Here is a 19,154-nt window from a genome sequence, read left to right as displayed (position 1 = left end):
AATTATTTGTAAAGTTACCTCCATGGTCAGGTGTCTTGTCTTGCTGCAGAGACTCACTGCTGGAGGCAACACCAACCATCAAATGCAATGTTGCCTAAGAACAAAACTGAAAAGGGAAGGGAACAGATAAGCATGATTAGCTAACATAATGCAAGCACATCTAGTCAGCCCTATATCATTAAAGTCACTGTTACTATAGAATAAATTGCAATTAATATAAAGTTGAATACAGTAAAAAAGGGTGAATATATATATATATATATATATATATATGACACAGAAATTGTATTGTTATCAGTGGTGGCAGTCAATTTCTCTTGATGTGTTTGCAAAATATATTTTTCTGTCCTCAAAAATGTTCAATTGCGCACTCAATAAAATGTTCAATGCTCAAAATGTTTCATTGCGTGCTCAGGATAGAGGCACAAAAATAACGCCATTATGTGAGGAGGACCTGCTGCAGGATTTCCGCCCCGTGTAGCGAGTGATTTTAGGATCAAACATTCAGAGTGCATTTTGGACTTCTGAACACTTTGTTTGCTGGGAGAAATGTTTTAACACTAAAAACTTAGTCTGAAGTGTTTCTGCTGATTCAGTCTCCGTGTGTCAGCAGTCTCTGCCGTCAGAACAAAGTGAACACATCGGGCCGAGGCAAACACTCAGACACACTCACCTTTTAAATCGCGCTGTTCATATTTAACTGTAAATATAATATTCCTTGACCACTTTTTACTTCTCTAGGCTGCAGTGAAACTGACCGCATCACGTAGCATCGCACATACTGTTGAGTATTTCTTTTATCGAGCTGGAGCCATGAACACCCCCCTCCCCCCGAAATAAAAAACGATTCAAATGTTTTAAAAAATCTATGGAGGGCGCCAGTGCCATAGTTTCCATTATAAACTGCGAATGTCGTCCTAGCCGACAACTTTGAAGCTTCAAATAAGCCAGTACAAAATATATATTATATCTGATGTGTTCAACTTGCATGAAACCGGGCTAAGTTTGCTAGCACGATAACGAGCTAGTTAGCCGGCTAATCTGTCGGCTAATGTTAGCTAACTTAGCCTTACATTTTTAATAACCAAATACTGACTTCAGCTGACAAGCTAACAGGAATGTAACAAGTTAACCAAGCACATAAACATACTCACATGACTCCACATCCACGAATATTCACATTAAATGGTTGACCAAGCAGTCTTCCACTCAAATGTCAACCTTCTGAGTCCTGGACTGTCCGTGTCTGTGGGAGCAACTTGCGCGGGAACAAACTCTCCTCTCTCTGACGTCACCCACAGTTAACTTGCAAATGCCACACAGAGAAAGAAGTACAAGACAAATATGATTCTCACTCTGTTGTCAATTAATTACGCATGACCACAGCAAATAGTATGCTTTGAATTAGTGATCTATTCCAAACATTTAAATCCCTTATTTCCTTGTCAAATCAGGTGGAATGTATAATGTGGAATATCCTCTTATATAAATATTTTTATTTTCTTCTCCAGATGCTCCCAGAACCAATTTTTCCCAACGACTTCTGCTCAGTTGTGCCCTGACCATCTCAACTTTATGTCCTGTGACACTGATACTGTTGAGCTCATAGAGGGAAGCCGCCACCGTGAGGAGAATTTACAGCAAAAACGCCATCTAACATCTCAATAAATGGCCTTGTCTTTAACTTGATATTCTGTTCTGAAGTAGCGGAGAGGAAGCCCACATATGTTTTTTCCATTAGCTTAACAAAACAGAGATAACTCTTACCTTATGTAAAGGGAAAAATATGTTCTCTTTACTGTACAAGAGATGATATAAAGGTCCCCTTTCTGATTGGCTGAAACACCAAACAGATCATTGCAGCATCCCATAATCCCCTCTGTTTCAGCCCTGTTTCAAAAGTGCTGATTCTGTGTCTGTAGCTTTAAATGCTAATGAGCTGCTGCTGGCCACGCCCCTCTGCGAGATGATTGGTTGAAAATAACCACAATGGTGCTCTAAGAGGAGAGTCAGGTGATAAGGTGGGGGGGGGGGGTTACCTTGGTTGGTTATACGCTAATGGTTACATAATCCAAAAAAACATGTGGCCAAAATCTGATCCGCTAATTTAAGATGTACAAGGTTTTTATAAAGATGGATCAGGACAAAAAGAGAGAAAACAATGTTCCTGAAACTTTCAGAGTCTGTTAAGACAGAGGGGACATACTGTATATGATGTATTAAAGACATGAATAAGTATATTTTGCACAATAGTTTATCTTTAATTGCTATGAGCACTTGCAATGTAAAAGAAAGAAAACATTTTGACCCCTCTCTCGCATCAAGGATGAAAACTGCACACTCTTGTTTGCCTCATAAGTGACTGAAACAAAACAAGCTCATAGGTTTGTGTATGTAGCTGAATGCATAAAACGTACCTGCCACAACACTCAGGTGAAAGGTGGAGTTACTACGTCCCATTTTGTTCTGGGCTCCACAGGAATAGTTCCCACTGTGTTCAGCTCTGAAGTCAGTGATGGTGAAGATCTGTCCTGAAGCTTTTGGAGAGTCTTCATTCTCCTTGTACCAGGTGTAGTTAGCTGCTGGGTTAGCATCACTGCTACAGGTCAGAGTCACTGAACTGCCCTCCTCTATCTCAGCAGAGGGACTCACTGACACAGAGGGAGGCTTTGGAGCATCTGGAAAAGGATATGGACGATAGTATTCAAATATTAAGACATGTTATCACACATGATTGACTTTTTTTATAATAAATGTAAGTTCATCTTTGGTATTGTTATATTGTAATGTAGATCCTTGTGCTGTCACAAATGAGACTCCATTCCATTTACGTTTCTTGCACTATTTATTTTTATTTTCTTGCACATTTTGCAACATTCTCTTGCACTATTGTATTTCTATTCTGTTATTTCTTTCACTATTTTCATTTTATTTGTTTTATCTTGAATCCTGACAGCCAATTACACAACTTTTTTTTTAAGACTGAACACAATTCTTTCTTTATCAGTCTCATATTATTGTGACATTGTATCAATGCATGTTTCAGCTGCCACTCTAAAGCCCTTATGTGGTGCTTTTCATTCTGCAGTAATGTACATTCCCAAAGATATTGATATTGAAGTGACTGTTATTTTGTATATATTGATTGTTGTGTTTTTTTATCTTAATGTCTGCATATGTAAAGTGTCTGTTGACTGTGTATATATAGGATATGTATATTTTATACATATTTGTATACATATCTGTATATTGTATAATTGTATTTTTGTGTTCGGGATTGTTGGAAATGTCATTTCGATCTCTCTGTCTGTAAACACCAACTGAAAGATTGACATTAAAGTTGACTTTGACTGCACAAACTACAATTGTAAATAATCATAATACCTATCATAGTGAGCTGTATAACATATCTTTGTGTAAGGCATGATTGACACTGAGTTTTATTTAGTATTAATAATATTTGTTTACCCACTTTGACTGCTTCCTTGTTGTCCTTTAATTTATTTATTAATAAATAATGTTAATTAATGGCTGTTTTAACCGAGGTTGCAAAATCAAGTTTCTATAAATAATACACCTGCCTCCATATTAACATTCAGGAGAGTTAAGGTTAAATCTGATAAAGTAATTGTATTGTAATGCCAGTGTGTGTGTGTGTGTGTGTGTGTATATACGAGTTAACTCACACACTGCAGGAGAGGGGAACTTCTCATGTCCTTTCAGAAGCACAGGAATATCTGTTTGCAGAACCAAAGGTGACTAAACGAGTAGAAGATGTTCCTGTCCGAGTTTTCTCTCCGTTCTCGTACCAGATGTAATGATCAGAGGGTACTCGACAACTGCTCTGACATTTCAGCTCTGCCCGGTTAGTATATTTGGGTTCAACCTGCACCATGAGATCTGAGGCCTGTACTACGAAGCTGGATTTTCGCTTAGCCGGCTAAATTCAGGGAAATCTCGGGCTTTCCGGTCCTACGACGCTGGTTCTCTTTTTAGCAGGCTAGATTTCCATGGTAACTTATGCTGAGCGGCAAACCTGCTCCGGAGCAGGTTAGGTGGCAGGCTAAGAGATAAACTCAGTGAAAGCACTGCCTGCTGACCAATCAGAGCTCCGTGTGCGATCAAGTCATATTACAGGATAGAGGAAATACAGAAAAACTGCCGTTGCAGGAAAGACGGCCGGCCAAAATCAACTGACTGTGTGAACGTGAAAATTAATAGAATATCCCCTCCCATCTTCAGAGCAATCTGACTATTATAATATTAGCGTTAAGAAAGCTTACTTAAATATCTGCCACGACATAAGTAACCGGATCAGAGTAACATTAAGTACAGTCCGCGGCACTGTGAGTGCAGACGTCGATGTGTGCCATTATCATTCATATCATATCACATCATAATGTATCATATATTTCCTTATGAGTCAGCTGAGCCGTATCTGGCCGTGCAACACTCACAGTGTCACATACTGTATGCAGAAGTATTATTTTAAGCAACACATTAAGTTGACGAACCACTCGAGTCAAATTCTCCTAATTAAAGTCAGTTCCACTCGTGTCTTGGACGGGGCAGTGATATCATAAACCTGTTAATGAACGCATTCAAACGCTTTTTCTTTTACCAGCTGTATTCACCTTGCAGGTGCAGCTATGTAGCTTTTATCCTGGATAAAGTGTTTAAGACATGGATGTTTAAAGTTTAACTTCTTCATATTCGACTAATATTAAAGTTCACTTTTCATTCAGGAAGTATGACGCTGCGCTGTCAGTACGCTTGTCCGTGTTTGAGATTGGTCGAATGCTCCAAATACCACCCCTTTCATGTGAACGCGCACCTAACTAGATAGGACACGGCTGGCTTGAGCGATCCACTTGATAACCGGCGTCGTAGTACAGCTTAGCGCCAGCGCGTATGTTTTGGCTTAGGCCAACCGGCTAACTCCAACATATCCAGGTTAGGTTGAACCAGCTTCGTAGTACAGGCCTCTGGATTTGAGAAGATGGAACGTAATTGTTTTTTTTCAGACAAAACTGTCAACATGCATTGATACACATTTATATTATTGTTTTCTATATTGAACATTCAGATATATTGTAGCACCTCACATTGCAACAATATTGATTTCAATTTGTAAAAAACTGCAATGTACATGAAATAAAATAGATGCTTTCAGGCAAAACAAGACGCTGATCAGGATTTTTCAAATGTTATTTATTATGAAATTCAAAATACAAAATGTCCACAAGAACTCTTATCCTATACTTCTGTATATTCACAAATTCCACAGATAAAAAATCAGCATGCATATTTAAAGCAGTATGTTAAAGCACCTGACCAGTAGCTGACCTTAAAACACATCATGTTTGACACCTCGACATGATTCACTTCAAGCTGCCAGCAGCTCATTCTTATAAACCTACATGCTAATAAACTCCAACCTGCTGCTGCTACTGAAAACTGACAATAAAAACTTTGGGAGTAAATATATAAATGTAAATATAAGAAAATCACAGAAACTGTGTGTAAAGTTACAGCTGGAACTGTGACTCTAAATGTGGAGTGGGCCTGTTTGATCTGATGCAGGAGGCTCTAACCTGACTGGACTTCACACCATGTCTTCCTGCTCCTCTGTGTCTTTTGTCTGTGCTGCAGTGTCTGAGTCGTTCTCATACTCGGGGATAGAGCAAGACATCAGGCTCTTTATCATGAACTGTATATATTATCATAAACTATCAAAAATGTAATACATTTGAAGTCATTGTTTTATGACCAAATGCATTACTGGTTTCCACTCAGCAAGTTGTCAACAAAACACAGGTGCATTTAACTCCTCTTTTTCCGAGCATTTATGGGACAAATTATAACCTCTCCCTCACACCTCTATCTCTTCAGGTTCACGTGCTTCAGTGGTGGAGCTCAGAGCTTTCTTCTTCCTGGATTGAAAACAACAACAAGTGCAGAATTCATGACATTGAAACTTGTGGATGTTATAAGAGAATAAATAAATGGTTGATGAACTGATGTATTTCTAGTCTTGTACCTGATCCACAGACTCAGGAGACACACAGGAATCAGCATCAAGACCCCCAGAGTCGTCATGATAATCACTATCATTGTTGAACTCCCTAGAAACGTGATTACATATGTGATACACCTCAGTAGTAGATTAATATATCCCTTCAGTCAGTGTCATCCACTTCTAACACCATGGAGGTTCCTCCCTGAACAACAACAGTTTTCAGTTGTTTGAATCAATTCTGGTGAATGTAGAGAACTTACCTGTTCCAACACTCAGATGAAAGGTGGAGTTACTATGTCCTAACTTGTTCAGGGCTCCACAGGAATAACTCCCACTGTGTTCAGCTCTGAAGTCAGTGATGTTGAAGATCTGTCCTGAAGCTTTTGGAGAGTCTTCATCCTCCTTGTACCAGGTGTAGTTAGCTGCTGGGTTAGCATCACTGCTACAGGTCAGAGTCACTGAACTGCCCTCCTCTATCTCAGCAGAGGGTCTCACTGACACAGAGGGAAGCTTTGGAGCATCTAGAGATTCAGAGAGACCCATATCAATCACATCAGGATGTGATGAATGTTTCAAATGTTAAAATGGCTTTGTCACATGTTGCATTTCAGAGTTATGGCCTGCACTTTGTGGAGCAATACCTTTCAATACTATGATTTTTGTTAAATATACAACGCCACATGAATATTAAACTATTTATTTCATTGTTGTTAACAAATAAAGAGTAACAAGTGACCCAAGAACTCTCCAGCTACATGGCATGCATCCTTTACTGCTGGGTCGCCGTCTCATCAGAACTGATGATGTTTTATACTCACACTGGACATCTACAGAGAGAGAAGAAGACTTGATCCCTCCATATTGATTCTCAGACTTGCAGTAGTAGATCCCTCTGTCCTCAGAGCTGATGGAGGTGAAATGATAACTTCCTTCTGCTCCCTGAAACACTGTTTGGTTCTCCTTGTACCAGATATAGTTAGCTGCTGGGTTAGCATCACTGCTACAGGTCAGAGTCACTGAACTGCCCTCCTTTATCTCAGCAGAGGGACTCACTGACACAGAGGGGAGCTTTGGACCATCTGGAGGAAAGAAAAATTAGTACAAATACAGACTGTGAACAAAGTTGTCACTGGTAGCATGATGCTTTTCAAATAATCTGCGTTTACTCACATTTAACATCAATAAAGATGGATTCAGATCTTGTACTCCCAAGCAGATTCTCAGCTGTACAGTAATACTGTCCAGAGTCAGAGGACTGGATGGAGCTGAAGATAAGACGTGGTTTCTCATTGAGAGGAGGAAGGTAAGAAGATCCATCCTCCTTGTACCAGGTGTAGTTAGCTGTTGGGTTTTCATCATTGCTACAGGTCAGAGTCACTGAACTGCCCTCCTCTATCTCAGCAGAGGGAGGCTTTGGACGGTCTGTGGGAGAAAACATACACAGATTTAATTTCAAAATGAGTTTTCACAGTGGAAGATATTTTTTAATGAATAATAGTTCATTTCAGGTGGAACATGATTTACTTTTGTATTAAAAACTGACGAAGAAGAGTAAATATATATATCAACTAAAACTCATGGTGAATGTAAACACATGCAGCTTTGACTTTGACCAGAGGTTGGAGCCTTTATGTAGGATTTGCATAAAGGTAAGCTTCAGGTAATAATAATCGTGTGTGTGTGGAGAGCAAACCGTTTTTTGACTGCTTGACGTTTTGCTGAAAGACAACTGGCATTGTGTTCATAATACTTTGGTACGCATACATGCGATTCTGTCAAAAAAATATTACTATCAAAAGATAATGAGTGCACACATTGGTCACTACACATATTTAGAAGGAGAGCGATAATCTTCATGTCATTGAACACATTTTTCCTTTTTTATTTTATAGACTGGAGCTGTTATTGTTGAAATATATCTTATTATCTATATTTGAAATCAAACTGAACAAAATCTACAGCCCATAAACATCATGTAAATATAATTCAGAAGACACAGGAAATGAAGACACTGAACCAGGATCTTTGGAGACTGACAGGTCTGCTGGCGACCTCTGGTGGGTAAATAATAAAAAACCAGTGCAATCATGTAATGTCAGTGAAAGACTGTAAGTCAACTCACACACTGAAGGAGAGGGGAAGTCCTCATATCCCTTCAAAGCACAGGAATAATTGTCTGCTGAATCATAACTGAAGTCTGCATAAGAAGATGTGTCTTCCTTCACTTCCTGTCTGTTCTTAAACCAGATGTAGGAAGTATGACCAGGTGGACAACTGCTGAGACACTGAAGGAGAGCAGAAGATCCTGATCTGCTCATCTCCACCTGGAGATCTGAATGCAGGTAGAAATATAAAAAAAAGATCAATCATGTTTATGTATAGAAATGAAAATAAAATGTTAAATGTTTGAGGACATTTTCAGATACCTGTGACGGACAAAGTGACTGGAGGACCCCAGTATGTATCTCGGGTTGTTATGATCCTGAACCAGTACTCAGCTGAGTCGCTCTCTGTCAGGTTTCTGATTCTCAGAGTGCAGATGTTGTTTTCACAGAGATCCTCTACACGACCTGCATATTCTGAGACTGTGGTCAGATCTATACGTTCACCACCTTTCTGTTTAGTAAACCAGAATGTTTTCTCAACTGTGTTTTCACCATCATCCCATGTAGATGGGTATGTGTAGGTGCAGTTTATCTCCACTGTTGATCCTTTCACTGCACAGATCTCAGTAGAAGTGCAAGCCACTCCCCAGTCATTCTGACCCGGAACCACTGAAACACAGAGCACATCAGAAAGTAGAATCAAAGTTAATGACTTAAGTTAACAATCAATTGGTGAGAAAAAGTGGATCAAATGAATTATGATTTTGAGGTATATGTAACCAGGACAAGCTTTTAGATCTCCAACTATCAGCAGTCATTGCTATAACATTGTCTTTATCTTCATCTATTAACTAGAGCTGAATTGAAAATTGTATTTATCACAGTGATCATTGTTTGGACGCAGGAATATTTCCTAATTTTGTATCAACATTTATTTAAGAATTGGACCTTAAAAGGGTTGTTTATGTGTCAGATAAAATGTTTTAAAAATATAAAACATGTCACACACCTAAGGATAGGATAGAGGAGGTACATGTTGGCCAACAGTTAATTCCTTTTACAGCAGTTTACAACTGCTGCAATGAAAACTTTGTTATTCCTGAACCAAAACCAGTAGATTTGAAGTCCAAACACAGAGCTTTTCTTTGGTAAAAGATAGTCTGACGATGCCTTAAAGAGGATATATAATGCTCATTTTCATGTCAGTATGTAGTGTCTCTACTGTGAAATGTCTCCATGCTTTAATGTTCAAAAAGTTCTTTATTGTTCTCATACTGCCTGTGCTGCAGCACCTCTTTTCACCCTCTGTCTGAAACCATTTTGAATTTACATCAATTAATGTTCAGGGATCACATTAATTATACAAGTCTGTGCTTTTCTTGTTCAGTTTCCTCCTTGTTCACTCTGTGTTCAGGGTGCTGAGGACTTAAGTGTTCAAAGTAAATATAAATGCAGAACACTGAGTGAGCTGCTTCTCTCTGATATACAGATAAGACAAAAGCTGAGGACTGCTATCAACTCAGAGTGAGGAAATAAAACACTGATGTCAGAGATTAGAGAATGAACGAACAGCATTTGGTGAAGAGGTATGGCGACATAAGGGAGGTTGAGAGGCAGTACGTAATGTCTTGAGGAATTTGTACATAGTTACTTTATGCAAAATACAACATTAAAGGAGGCGTGTGGCGCAATGGATAGAGCCTTGGTATGGGGATCAGATGGTCACAGGTTCAAACCCCACTGCAGTCAGCATGTCGTTGTGTCCCTGGGCAAGACACTTCACCCCAAATTGCTCCTGTGGGGATTGCCCACTGTATTGAGTATGTAAGTCGCTTTGGATAAAAGCGTCTAACAAGTAACATGTAATGTAATTAAAGTACATTGACCAACACAGGGAAAGATATTCCCAATATCCATTACAAGTGTCACAAAAAAACTGAACATTTCTAGTTGTTTCCAAATTCTATACACAATTTAAATGCATTGCTTTTGGGAAGTTTGAATTTCACAAAACTCAGATCTACTCATTTACACACATGATTTGCTTTGAATGTAAGTGTAGATGTACAGTACCTGACACAGAGAGCAGGAAGATAACTAATCCACTGGCTGCTGCAGTTAAACTCATAGCTGCTCCTCTCATCTCTGTGAGACTATAAAACATGTCAGATTAAATAATGTTCACAGGAGGTATACAGAATCATTACATCAATAAACTGTTTCTACTCACAGTGAAGGAGGAACGATATGTTCAAAGATGCCTTTCCTCTGTAGCAATGAGCAGAAGACGGATATCAGGCTGGTTAACATACACAATTACTTCCTTTTTAGATAATTAATATGCATGATGAGCCATATGCCAGTAACACCCATCACATAGGAAAGGTGGGTTTATCTTGCACGCTCAAAACATAACGAAACAGACTAAAGTCACAAGAAAAAACACTTTCTGCCAATATACCACTGACACCTGAAAAGAGCATTTTAAATGATAAGGGTAAAAGAGTTGATCTCTATGAGCACTGAGGAAGTCACACAGTCTGCAGGTGTAGTGAAGGAACAGGAATGCATTAACCTGTACTGTAAACCATGAGGCAGTGTAACTGAACAGGATGAAGAGAACTGTATTAATTATAAGAGAGAATGGAAAATTACATATCTTTGTTCTTGGTATGTCTTATCTCTGTGGTCTGGTTGCATTGTGTGATTCTCTGAACAGTTCCCTCTCTGTTCGCTCTGTGGTCAGGTTGCTGCTGAGCTAAGTGTGAAAAATAACAATAAATGCAGAGCACTGAGGTGTGAGCAGCTTCTGTCTGATATACAGATAAGAAAAAGAATAAGACTGCTTTAAACTCAGAGTGTGAATATAACACTGAGGTCAGAGAGGAGAGAAGGAACTAGAAGGGTTTGGTGCAGAGGTATGATCGATAAGAGTTGAGTCAATATGTTATGACTTAGAATAAGAATATCTACACAATTACATTTAAAATGTTTCTGGCAGTTTTACTAAAGAGGATGAAGAGCACAGTATTGATTATAAGAGAGAATGGAAAATTACATGTATTTTTTTCTTGGTTTGACTCTTATCTCTGTGGTCAGGTTGCTTCTAAGAAATGCAGAACACTGAGACAAACTTAGTGGCAAACCAACATGAACATGTCACCACATAATCAAGTGAACTGGTATGGTTAAGAAGACACATTATGGGGATATGTTGATGTTAATTAGAAAGACAATTTTAAATTACTTCGGCTTGTTTGGGTTGATAAGTTAAATAAAATGCAAGCAGATATGTCCTATATTTTAAATTGAAATAAAACGACCCGACACCATGCAGCAAACTTCATTATCAATTATCTGCATGTTTAGATACCAATGGAGGTAAGAGAGGACATAAGTATTTTTGTAATATGGGTTGACTGATCTTTTAAAACAGACGGTGGAGTGATACGGAGTGATGAAGCCTGAATGTGCCACACTTAAGATTTCCCACTAGAGGACAGTGAAACATCAGATACTGAATCAGGACCCTGAAACACATTTGATATCCATCAAGACTGCAGCATAGATTGTAGCTTAACCAAAACTATTTCCATCACTGAAGAGCAGGACTGTGTTAAGATCACTGTTACGGATTGCGGAAAAGGTAGGACCCAAAAGCAGACTACAAAAAAGATAAAGGTCTATAAACAAAAGCGAGCTTTATTTAAAAGCTGAAAAAACAAAAACATGGCATGAATCGAAAAACATAGATAGTGCAAGGTAAAACACACAAAACTGACCGTGACCAACAATGGAGGGAGACAGGAGAAACAAACAATTAACCAACGGGGAACACAGGAAGAGACAAGACTAAATACAGGGAGGGGTAATCACGAGACGAGAAACAGCCGGGCAGGGGAGGCAGAAACACAAGGGCAACAGGTGAACACAATCAGACAATCAGACACACCAGGGAAACTAACGACAGGAAGGAAAACACAGGGAGAAGGACCAGACAAGAAACAAAGAGGAAAACATGAAAAAGGGAGAACAGAACAGCAAAACAACACCCATAACAAGACATACAAAACTAAAAACGTGACAAAACATTAGGATCGTGACAGACTGTGGCTGCGCTGTGGTCACACACTTTACTCACTCAGTGATGGGGCACTTCAATATTTAAGTCTGCCTGTTTTCACCTTATTGGCAAATAATGGACTTTCATAATTTTTTCATCTGTTTGCAGTGTTCTTACCAAGTGGACGCATCCAATTCCAACTATTTTATCACATGCTATGGCATTAGTATGGACAAGGGTTGTGGTGAGTCTCTTTTATTAACTAAAATCAATACAGAACAGAACAAGAAAAAGGTAAACAGATTAAATACAGAACAAAGAAAAGATGAATTGCAACAGGTGTAAACACATGTTTATGTTTATTAAGGATCCCCATTAGCTTTTGCTCTTGACAAAGGCTACTCTTCCTGGGGTCCGACACTTAAAACAATACAACAATAATACAACAACATTCAAGACATGAAGCAAGATAGACAATTGTAACCAGCTCTGGAGGTTATATAATTAACAAAGTCAAAAAGTCAAAGTCAAAGTCAGCTTTATTGTCAAAAGTTCTACATGTGTTATACATCCAGAAATATCGAAATATCGTTTCCCGCAGTCCCACAGTGTGACATGTATACATAAAACAAAACAAAAAGGGCCTAGATAGATAACAATAACACAAGCATAAGAAAAATAAATACGGCAAACAAAGAATGTGGGTGAAATGAACATAAAATATAAATGTACCTGACTCTTGGAAAGTACAAGTAAAATACAGCTCTTTATTGAAGCCTAGTGGCAGCAGTATGAAATTGCTCTTAGAAAAGCTAATGCATGTTCACTACCATTACCCCAATGTGCTTTTCAATAGCAAAATGTTCATATATTGGTAGAAATATTAATACAAATATTTAAAAGATATCTTAAAACATAATATACTTATTAATCTTCAGGTTAAAGCATGTTATTTTATCCTGTGGGAGACGTATGGCACTCAATCCAATAGTAGCTGAGACATTTCTCATGAAAGGTCATCCTTCAAATCATTTAGAGTTATATTTGAGGAACCAATATTTGAGACAAATGTAAAGACAGTCCATCCAAAAGATGTGAAGTCATAAAAAGAAAACTCTTTAAAAGTATGAATCAAGAATTCAAGGCTTTTATTGTCATTCGTACATCGCTACAGTGCAGTTATGTCGAGGAAAATCTTAGTTCACAGGCTCCTCCAACATTGCAACACAATAAAACAGATAACATAGTGCAAGTAAATACAAATAAAAACGAATAAAATATAATAGAAATAGTGCAATCAGAGTCTATATACAAGTAATGTATGTGAACAACATTTTATGGCAATCTATCGAGTACTTGTTGAGATATTTCAGTCAGGACAAGAAGAAGAACATGGTGAAGAACTATTGTAGATAGAAAGGACAGAAATGTACTTAAAGAACAATGTAAATAGTTTATTATGAATACAATATAACTCTTTACTAATGCATAAAGCTTGCCATTCAATGTTAAATACAGCTGACCCAATCAGAGTAAAACAAAGCTGAAAACTGTTGAAATTATAAATAAATATAAGTTGTTCTAATATATTATTTTCTCTATGGGACATACTTGGTGAAGCACATCCTATATGTATTTTTAAAATATCCAAATTAACCTTGTTATTTAAGATCATACATACTATCAAGAAAATCCTAGAAATACAAAAAAAGCCATGCCTGCTGTGTTTATCTGGATTCATTGACCGTGCTGTACAATGCAGCTGGATCCTCTTCAGGGTCCTGCCCTCTGGTCCTGAGAAATACATAATATACCTCTTAATAATAATACTCATGCAAAAGTAATGAATTGATTTAAAGGTTATGTAATTTTAATCTTGTAATGAGGGCAATGTTCCTGTGTGAGGATCTGCTCACCTCGGGGCAGCACTGCTGAACTTGACGGCAGCGTACTCCGGGACTTCCTGTTGCTCCGTGTGTCTGAGGGGCCGAGCTGCTCTCATGTTGGAGTAAAGAGGGTCTGCCCGGTTGTTGAAGTGAACGGTGGCATACTGAAGGTCCTCCTGCTGCTCCGGCTGATCAGGTACACACTGCAGGGAGGAAAACACTTTCAGCTACACATTTTCACATTTAGTGTTGAATTTACGGAGGAATGCAGCCAGGACAGAAAAGGCCAAAGCAACAGCAGCTGTGGTAATGATGGAAAAATATCTCTGCTTCATCAACTTGATGCTGTATGACAGAAAAGATAAAAGATAGGAAAACTTATAGATTTACAAGGATTTTATTAAAATCAAAGATCAGAAGGGAATCAAAGAGATTGTTATAGAAATGTACTTTTTATAGAAGGATGTAAGAAGAGCAGTAAGAGGTCCTTCTCTGTCAGATCAATTTTCTAGAAGCATTTAAAGACCATGAAATACTCCATGTATACATTTAATGTAATGTGTTTTCTTTTGTACTAAATGTATCACATATCTATTCTCACCTCTTCCCTGTTGTCCGGTCGCTCTTCAGGTTCAGCAGTGTCCCTGCAAGCCCTCTTTTTTCTGGTTAGGAGAGTTTAAAAATAAATGATGAAATATTTGAGTTCTGATAAACTCACTTTCAGTTATTTAACAATCAACGATTAAGAGGAACAGATCTGCTCACCTGATCCACAGGAAGACAGAGAGAGAAATGACAGCCAGGAGAACAACAGGGATTGATACAAAAGGTAGTAGCTTCCATGATCCTGAGAAACAGAGATCTACAGAGAACAGACAGTTCATTAGGGAGGTGCCAGTTCACCTCCTGGGCCCTGCCCCCAACTGCTCCCTGGCGTCGGCTAAACTGGCAGCCTCCCTCTCTGGCCCTCTCCAGATGCATGTGCATGTGTATTCTGTATTGTGTGTGTATAACGGTGTGTCTATCTACTTGTATACCGTGTGTGTGTGTGTGTGTGTGTATTAAAAAAACAAAATACAAGCCAGAGTGATTAATAAAGGTTCAACTTCTTCTTCTTCTTCTTAATATGGATACACGGACCCCTAGGGTTACTTTGGAGTACTGCAGGGGGTGTGTGAGACTTTTTGTTCAACCATCTTATTCCTAAAATAATGATACTATATTAAGTACAAAAAAATAAGGTAAATAAACAACCCTTTTTAAATAGATAGTAAGAAAACATTATCTCACTAATGAGAATTATCTCCAGACACCATCCCCTGCTCAGAAAAAAAATCTTGAATATGACCTGACAAATCTCAACTTAATGTTGAATACAAAGACCTGCATTGCTAAGGTCTCATCACATTTAAAAACAATGGTTGTCAAAATATTTTGAACAGGACAATACCATCTGCAAACAGTGAAATTGCCGTCTACTGTAATGTCCCAATAAATGGGCACTGGACAGACTTTGGCTTTACCGTACTATTCTGTTCTCATGTAGGCAAGACAAACCTTCCATCAACATTGGGTGTGCTTGACTTAACTTCACAAAACAAACACAACTCTCACCGTGAGTATAGATGGAAAGACTGAGCCCCAAACTGCAATAAATTACGATGAGCCCTTAGTTATGTTACAGAGAGAAAACATCCTGACCCCTATCCCCAACCAAGAATTAAATGTGTAACCCACATTGTTTTATGCCTCAAGTCACGTGTGACTGAAAACAAACAAGCTGATACGTGTGTAGTAGTGGATGAATGCATAAAATGTACCTGTCACAACCATCAGATGAAAGGTGGAGTTACTACGTCCCATTTTGTTCTGGGCTCCACAGGAATAATTCCCGCTGTGTTCAGCTCTGAAGTCAGTGATGGTGAAGATCTGTCCTGAAGCTTTTGGAGAGTCTTCATCCTCCTTGTACCAGGTGTAGTTAGCTGCTGGGTTAGCATCACTGCTACAGGTCAGAGTCACTGAACTGCCCTCCTCTATCTCAGCAGAGGGACTCACTGACACAGAGGGGAGCTTTGGAGGATCTGGAGGAAATACAATAAATCAACAAAAATGTGTAAAAATACATCATGTTGAATTGAAATGAAAAATAGTTATCTGTGTGAGCATCTGAATTTCGAAATGTTTTTTGACAGGTATAGAGCTAAAGACAACAATTATGTTGTATACAAATGTCTTTTTTCTGTATTCCTTCTGGTTTGAATACACAGCAAACGTGCAGATTTGGGAGCCAATTGTAAATAAACCTGCATGTTCATCCTCTACTGTAGCTGCTCTCCATCTCATTGACCTACAACAGCAGACTGTGAACAAAGTTATAATTATTGCATGATGCTTTTCAAGTTAGCTTGGTTTTACTCACATTGCACATCAATAGAGAAGGATTCAGATCTTCTACTCCCCAGCTTATTCAAAGCTCTACAGTAATACTGTCCAGAGTCAGAGGACAGGATGGAGCTGAAGACAAGACGTGGTCCTTCATTGACAAAAGAAAGGTGTGCATTTGGATCTTTCCACCAGGTGTAGTTAGCTGCTGGGTTAGCATCACTGCTACAGGTCAGAGTCACTGAACTGCCCTCCTCTATCTCAGCAGAGGGACTCACTGACACAGAGGGAGGCTTTGGAGCATCTGGAGGAGAAAATATAAACTAATTTTCCATTTAATTCCACAGTGGAAGATATTTTAAGTGGACAATATTTTTAATAAAATACAAAGTGGCTGGTTACCTTGATTTCATCCTTTATCAGAAATTAAAACACGTTGACATCTTCTATGTTATGGAAGAAGTTTCCTTCATCATTCTCATTTATACTTTATATTCTTGACAGCAGCTCTTCTAGTAAGAGTATATTCTTCCCATTATACATAAGACATAAAGTATGTAAAATTCAGATTCACGAGGAGTAAGTATCTCAGTGTTGAAGATAGAAAACAGGAAATGAGCTTGGTTCAGTTTTTTTGGGACACTGACAAGTCTGCTGATGCCCTCTGGTGGGTAAACAAGACAATGAGTGCAATCATGTTATGTTAGTGGAAGACTTTGAGTAAACTCACACACTGAAGGAGAGGGGAAGTCCTCATATCCCTTCAAAGCACAGGAATAACTGTCTGCAGAATCATAACTGAAGTTTGCATAAGAAGATGTCTCTTCCTTGACTTCCTGTCCATTCTTAAACCAGATGTAAGAAGTATGACCAGGTGGACAACTGCTGAGACACTGAAGGCGAGTAGACGATTGTGATCTGTTCACCTGCACCTGGAGATCTGAATAAAGCTATAATTAACAAAACTGTCATTATGTTCATACATAAATATAAATAAAAACATTCACGCTATTTGCAAGAAGTGGAAATTAAGAAATGAATTGTTATAACTCAGTTATTGTTATAAACCCAGTGTAAATGTTACCTGTAACAGACAGAGTGGTTCCAGGATTACCCCAGTATGCAGCTTGATTTGTTTTGAACCTGAACCTGTACACAGCTGAGTCGCTCTCTCTCAGGTTTCTGATTCTCAGAGTGCAGATGTTGTTTTCACAGCGATTCTCTACACGACCTGAATACTCTACAGATTCAGGCCTAATCCATTTAGTAAACCAGAATGTTTTCTCTACTTTGTTATGTCTGCGTTTCCATTTGGATGGGTATCTGTAGGTGCATCTTATCTCCACTGTTGATCCTTTCATTGCACAGATCTCAGTAGAAGTGTAAGTCACTCCCCAGCCACGCTGACCCTGAACAACTGTAACACAGAGCACATCCGACACCACAATGAAAATTAAAAACTTAAGTTAACTATGAGTTAATGAGACATAGTGGATCGTAATACTGATATAATTTGAGGGAAAAGTAACTTAGACGGTTTCAAGGTCCTCGATAATCAGCATTATTCGCCATAAAAATGTTTTCATCATGCATCTAAAGTATATAGCTGCTGTAGAACTGAACTACAATAGATATCTATCAAAGTTAATCATATTTTTATCAATTTTGAGACGTAGGAATAATTGCTTCATGTTAGGAATTTGCTCCTTTTAATCAACATTTTGTTTCAGAAATTGACTAGTTCCTAATACATTTCAGAAAGATACATTAAGCACACTTTTCTCAGATATAGCAGAAACTGAACATGTAATTCCTTCTTATCCACGTATAACCGCTGCAAATTATACTTTGAAGATTTTTTAAAGCTATTCCTGAATTAAAATAAATAAATGCAGAACACTGAGGTCTGAGCAGCTTCCGTCTGATATACAGATACAAAAAGAAGAAGTTTGCTGTAACTCAGAGTGGAAATACAACACTGAGGTCAGCGAGCAGAGAAGGAACTATAAAAGCGTTTGGTGCAGACGTATGGTGACATAAGAGAGGTTGAGACACAAAACGTCATGTCTTAAGTAATTTGTACACAGTAACTTTATGCAAAATACCAAAATAAAGGATATTGACCAACACTAGGAAAGATCGTCAAGTGTCACAACAAAAAAACTGAACATTTCTATACACAATTTGATAGCATTGTTTCTGGGAAGTTTGGATTCCACAAAACTCAGAACTACTTATTTCCACACATTATCTGCTTTTACAAGTCGCACACTTTCCTAGATGTCCCTTTCCCTTTACGTGATGAATGTAAGTGTAGATGTACAGTACCTGACACAGAGAGCAGGAAGACAACTAATCCACTCGCTGCTGCAGTTAGACTCATAGCTGCTCCTCTCATCTCTGTGAGACTATAAAACATGTCAGATTAAATAATGTTCACAGGAGGTATACAGAATCATTACATCAATAAACTGTTTCTACTCACAGTGAAGGAGGAACCATGTGTTGAGAGATGCCTTTCCTCTGTAGCAATGAGCAGAAGACGGATATCAGGCTGTTAAGAGATTTACTTCCTCTTTAGACGATTAATATGCATGATGGGCCAAATGCCAGTAACACCCACTGCACAATAACGTGTTTTCTTTTTTTAAATATAAACTTTTGGTTTGAAACCTATTTTGATTTCATTTCTCTTGGTT

General features: G+C 38.4%; 1 protein-coding gene across 1 annotated transcript; it reads right to left on the bottom strand.

Annotated features, from left to right (window-relative positions):
* Positions 1-5,190: 5,190 nt before the first annotated feature.
* On the bottom strand, positions 5,191-19,002 carry LOC117482063 (B-cell receptor CD22-like). Its single transcript, XM_034130051.1, has 9 exons — positions 18,941-19,002; positions 18,784-18,863; positions 8,446-8,793; positions 8,142-8,351; positions 7,190-7,441; positions 6,838-7,098; positions 6,280-6,540; positions 6,041-6,125; positions 5,191-5,933 (listed from the first exon to the last, which is right to left on the bottom strand). The coding sequence occupies exons 1-9, from the start codon at positions 18,955-18,957 to the stop codon at positions 5,873-5,875; spliced, it is 1,575 nt and encodes a 524-aa protein (XP_033985942.1). The 5' UTR covers positions 18,958-19,002; the 3' UTR covers positions 5,191-5,872.
* Between the last annotated feature and the right edge of the window lie 152 nt (positions 19,003-19,154).

Source organism: Trematomus bernacchii, unplaced genomic scaffold, assembly GCF_902827165.1.
Source record: "Trematomus bernacchii unplaced genomic scaffold, fTreBer1.1, whole genome shotgun sequence".
NCBI classification, from domain to species: domain Eukaryota; kingdom Metazoa; phylum Chordata; class Actinopteri; order Perciformes; family Nototheniidae; genus Trematomus; species Trematomus bernacchii.
This window is presented reverse-complemented; position numbering and strand designations above follow the sequence as displayed.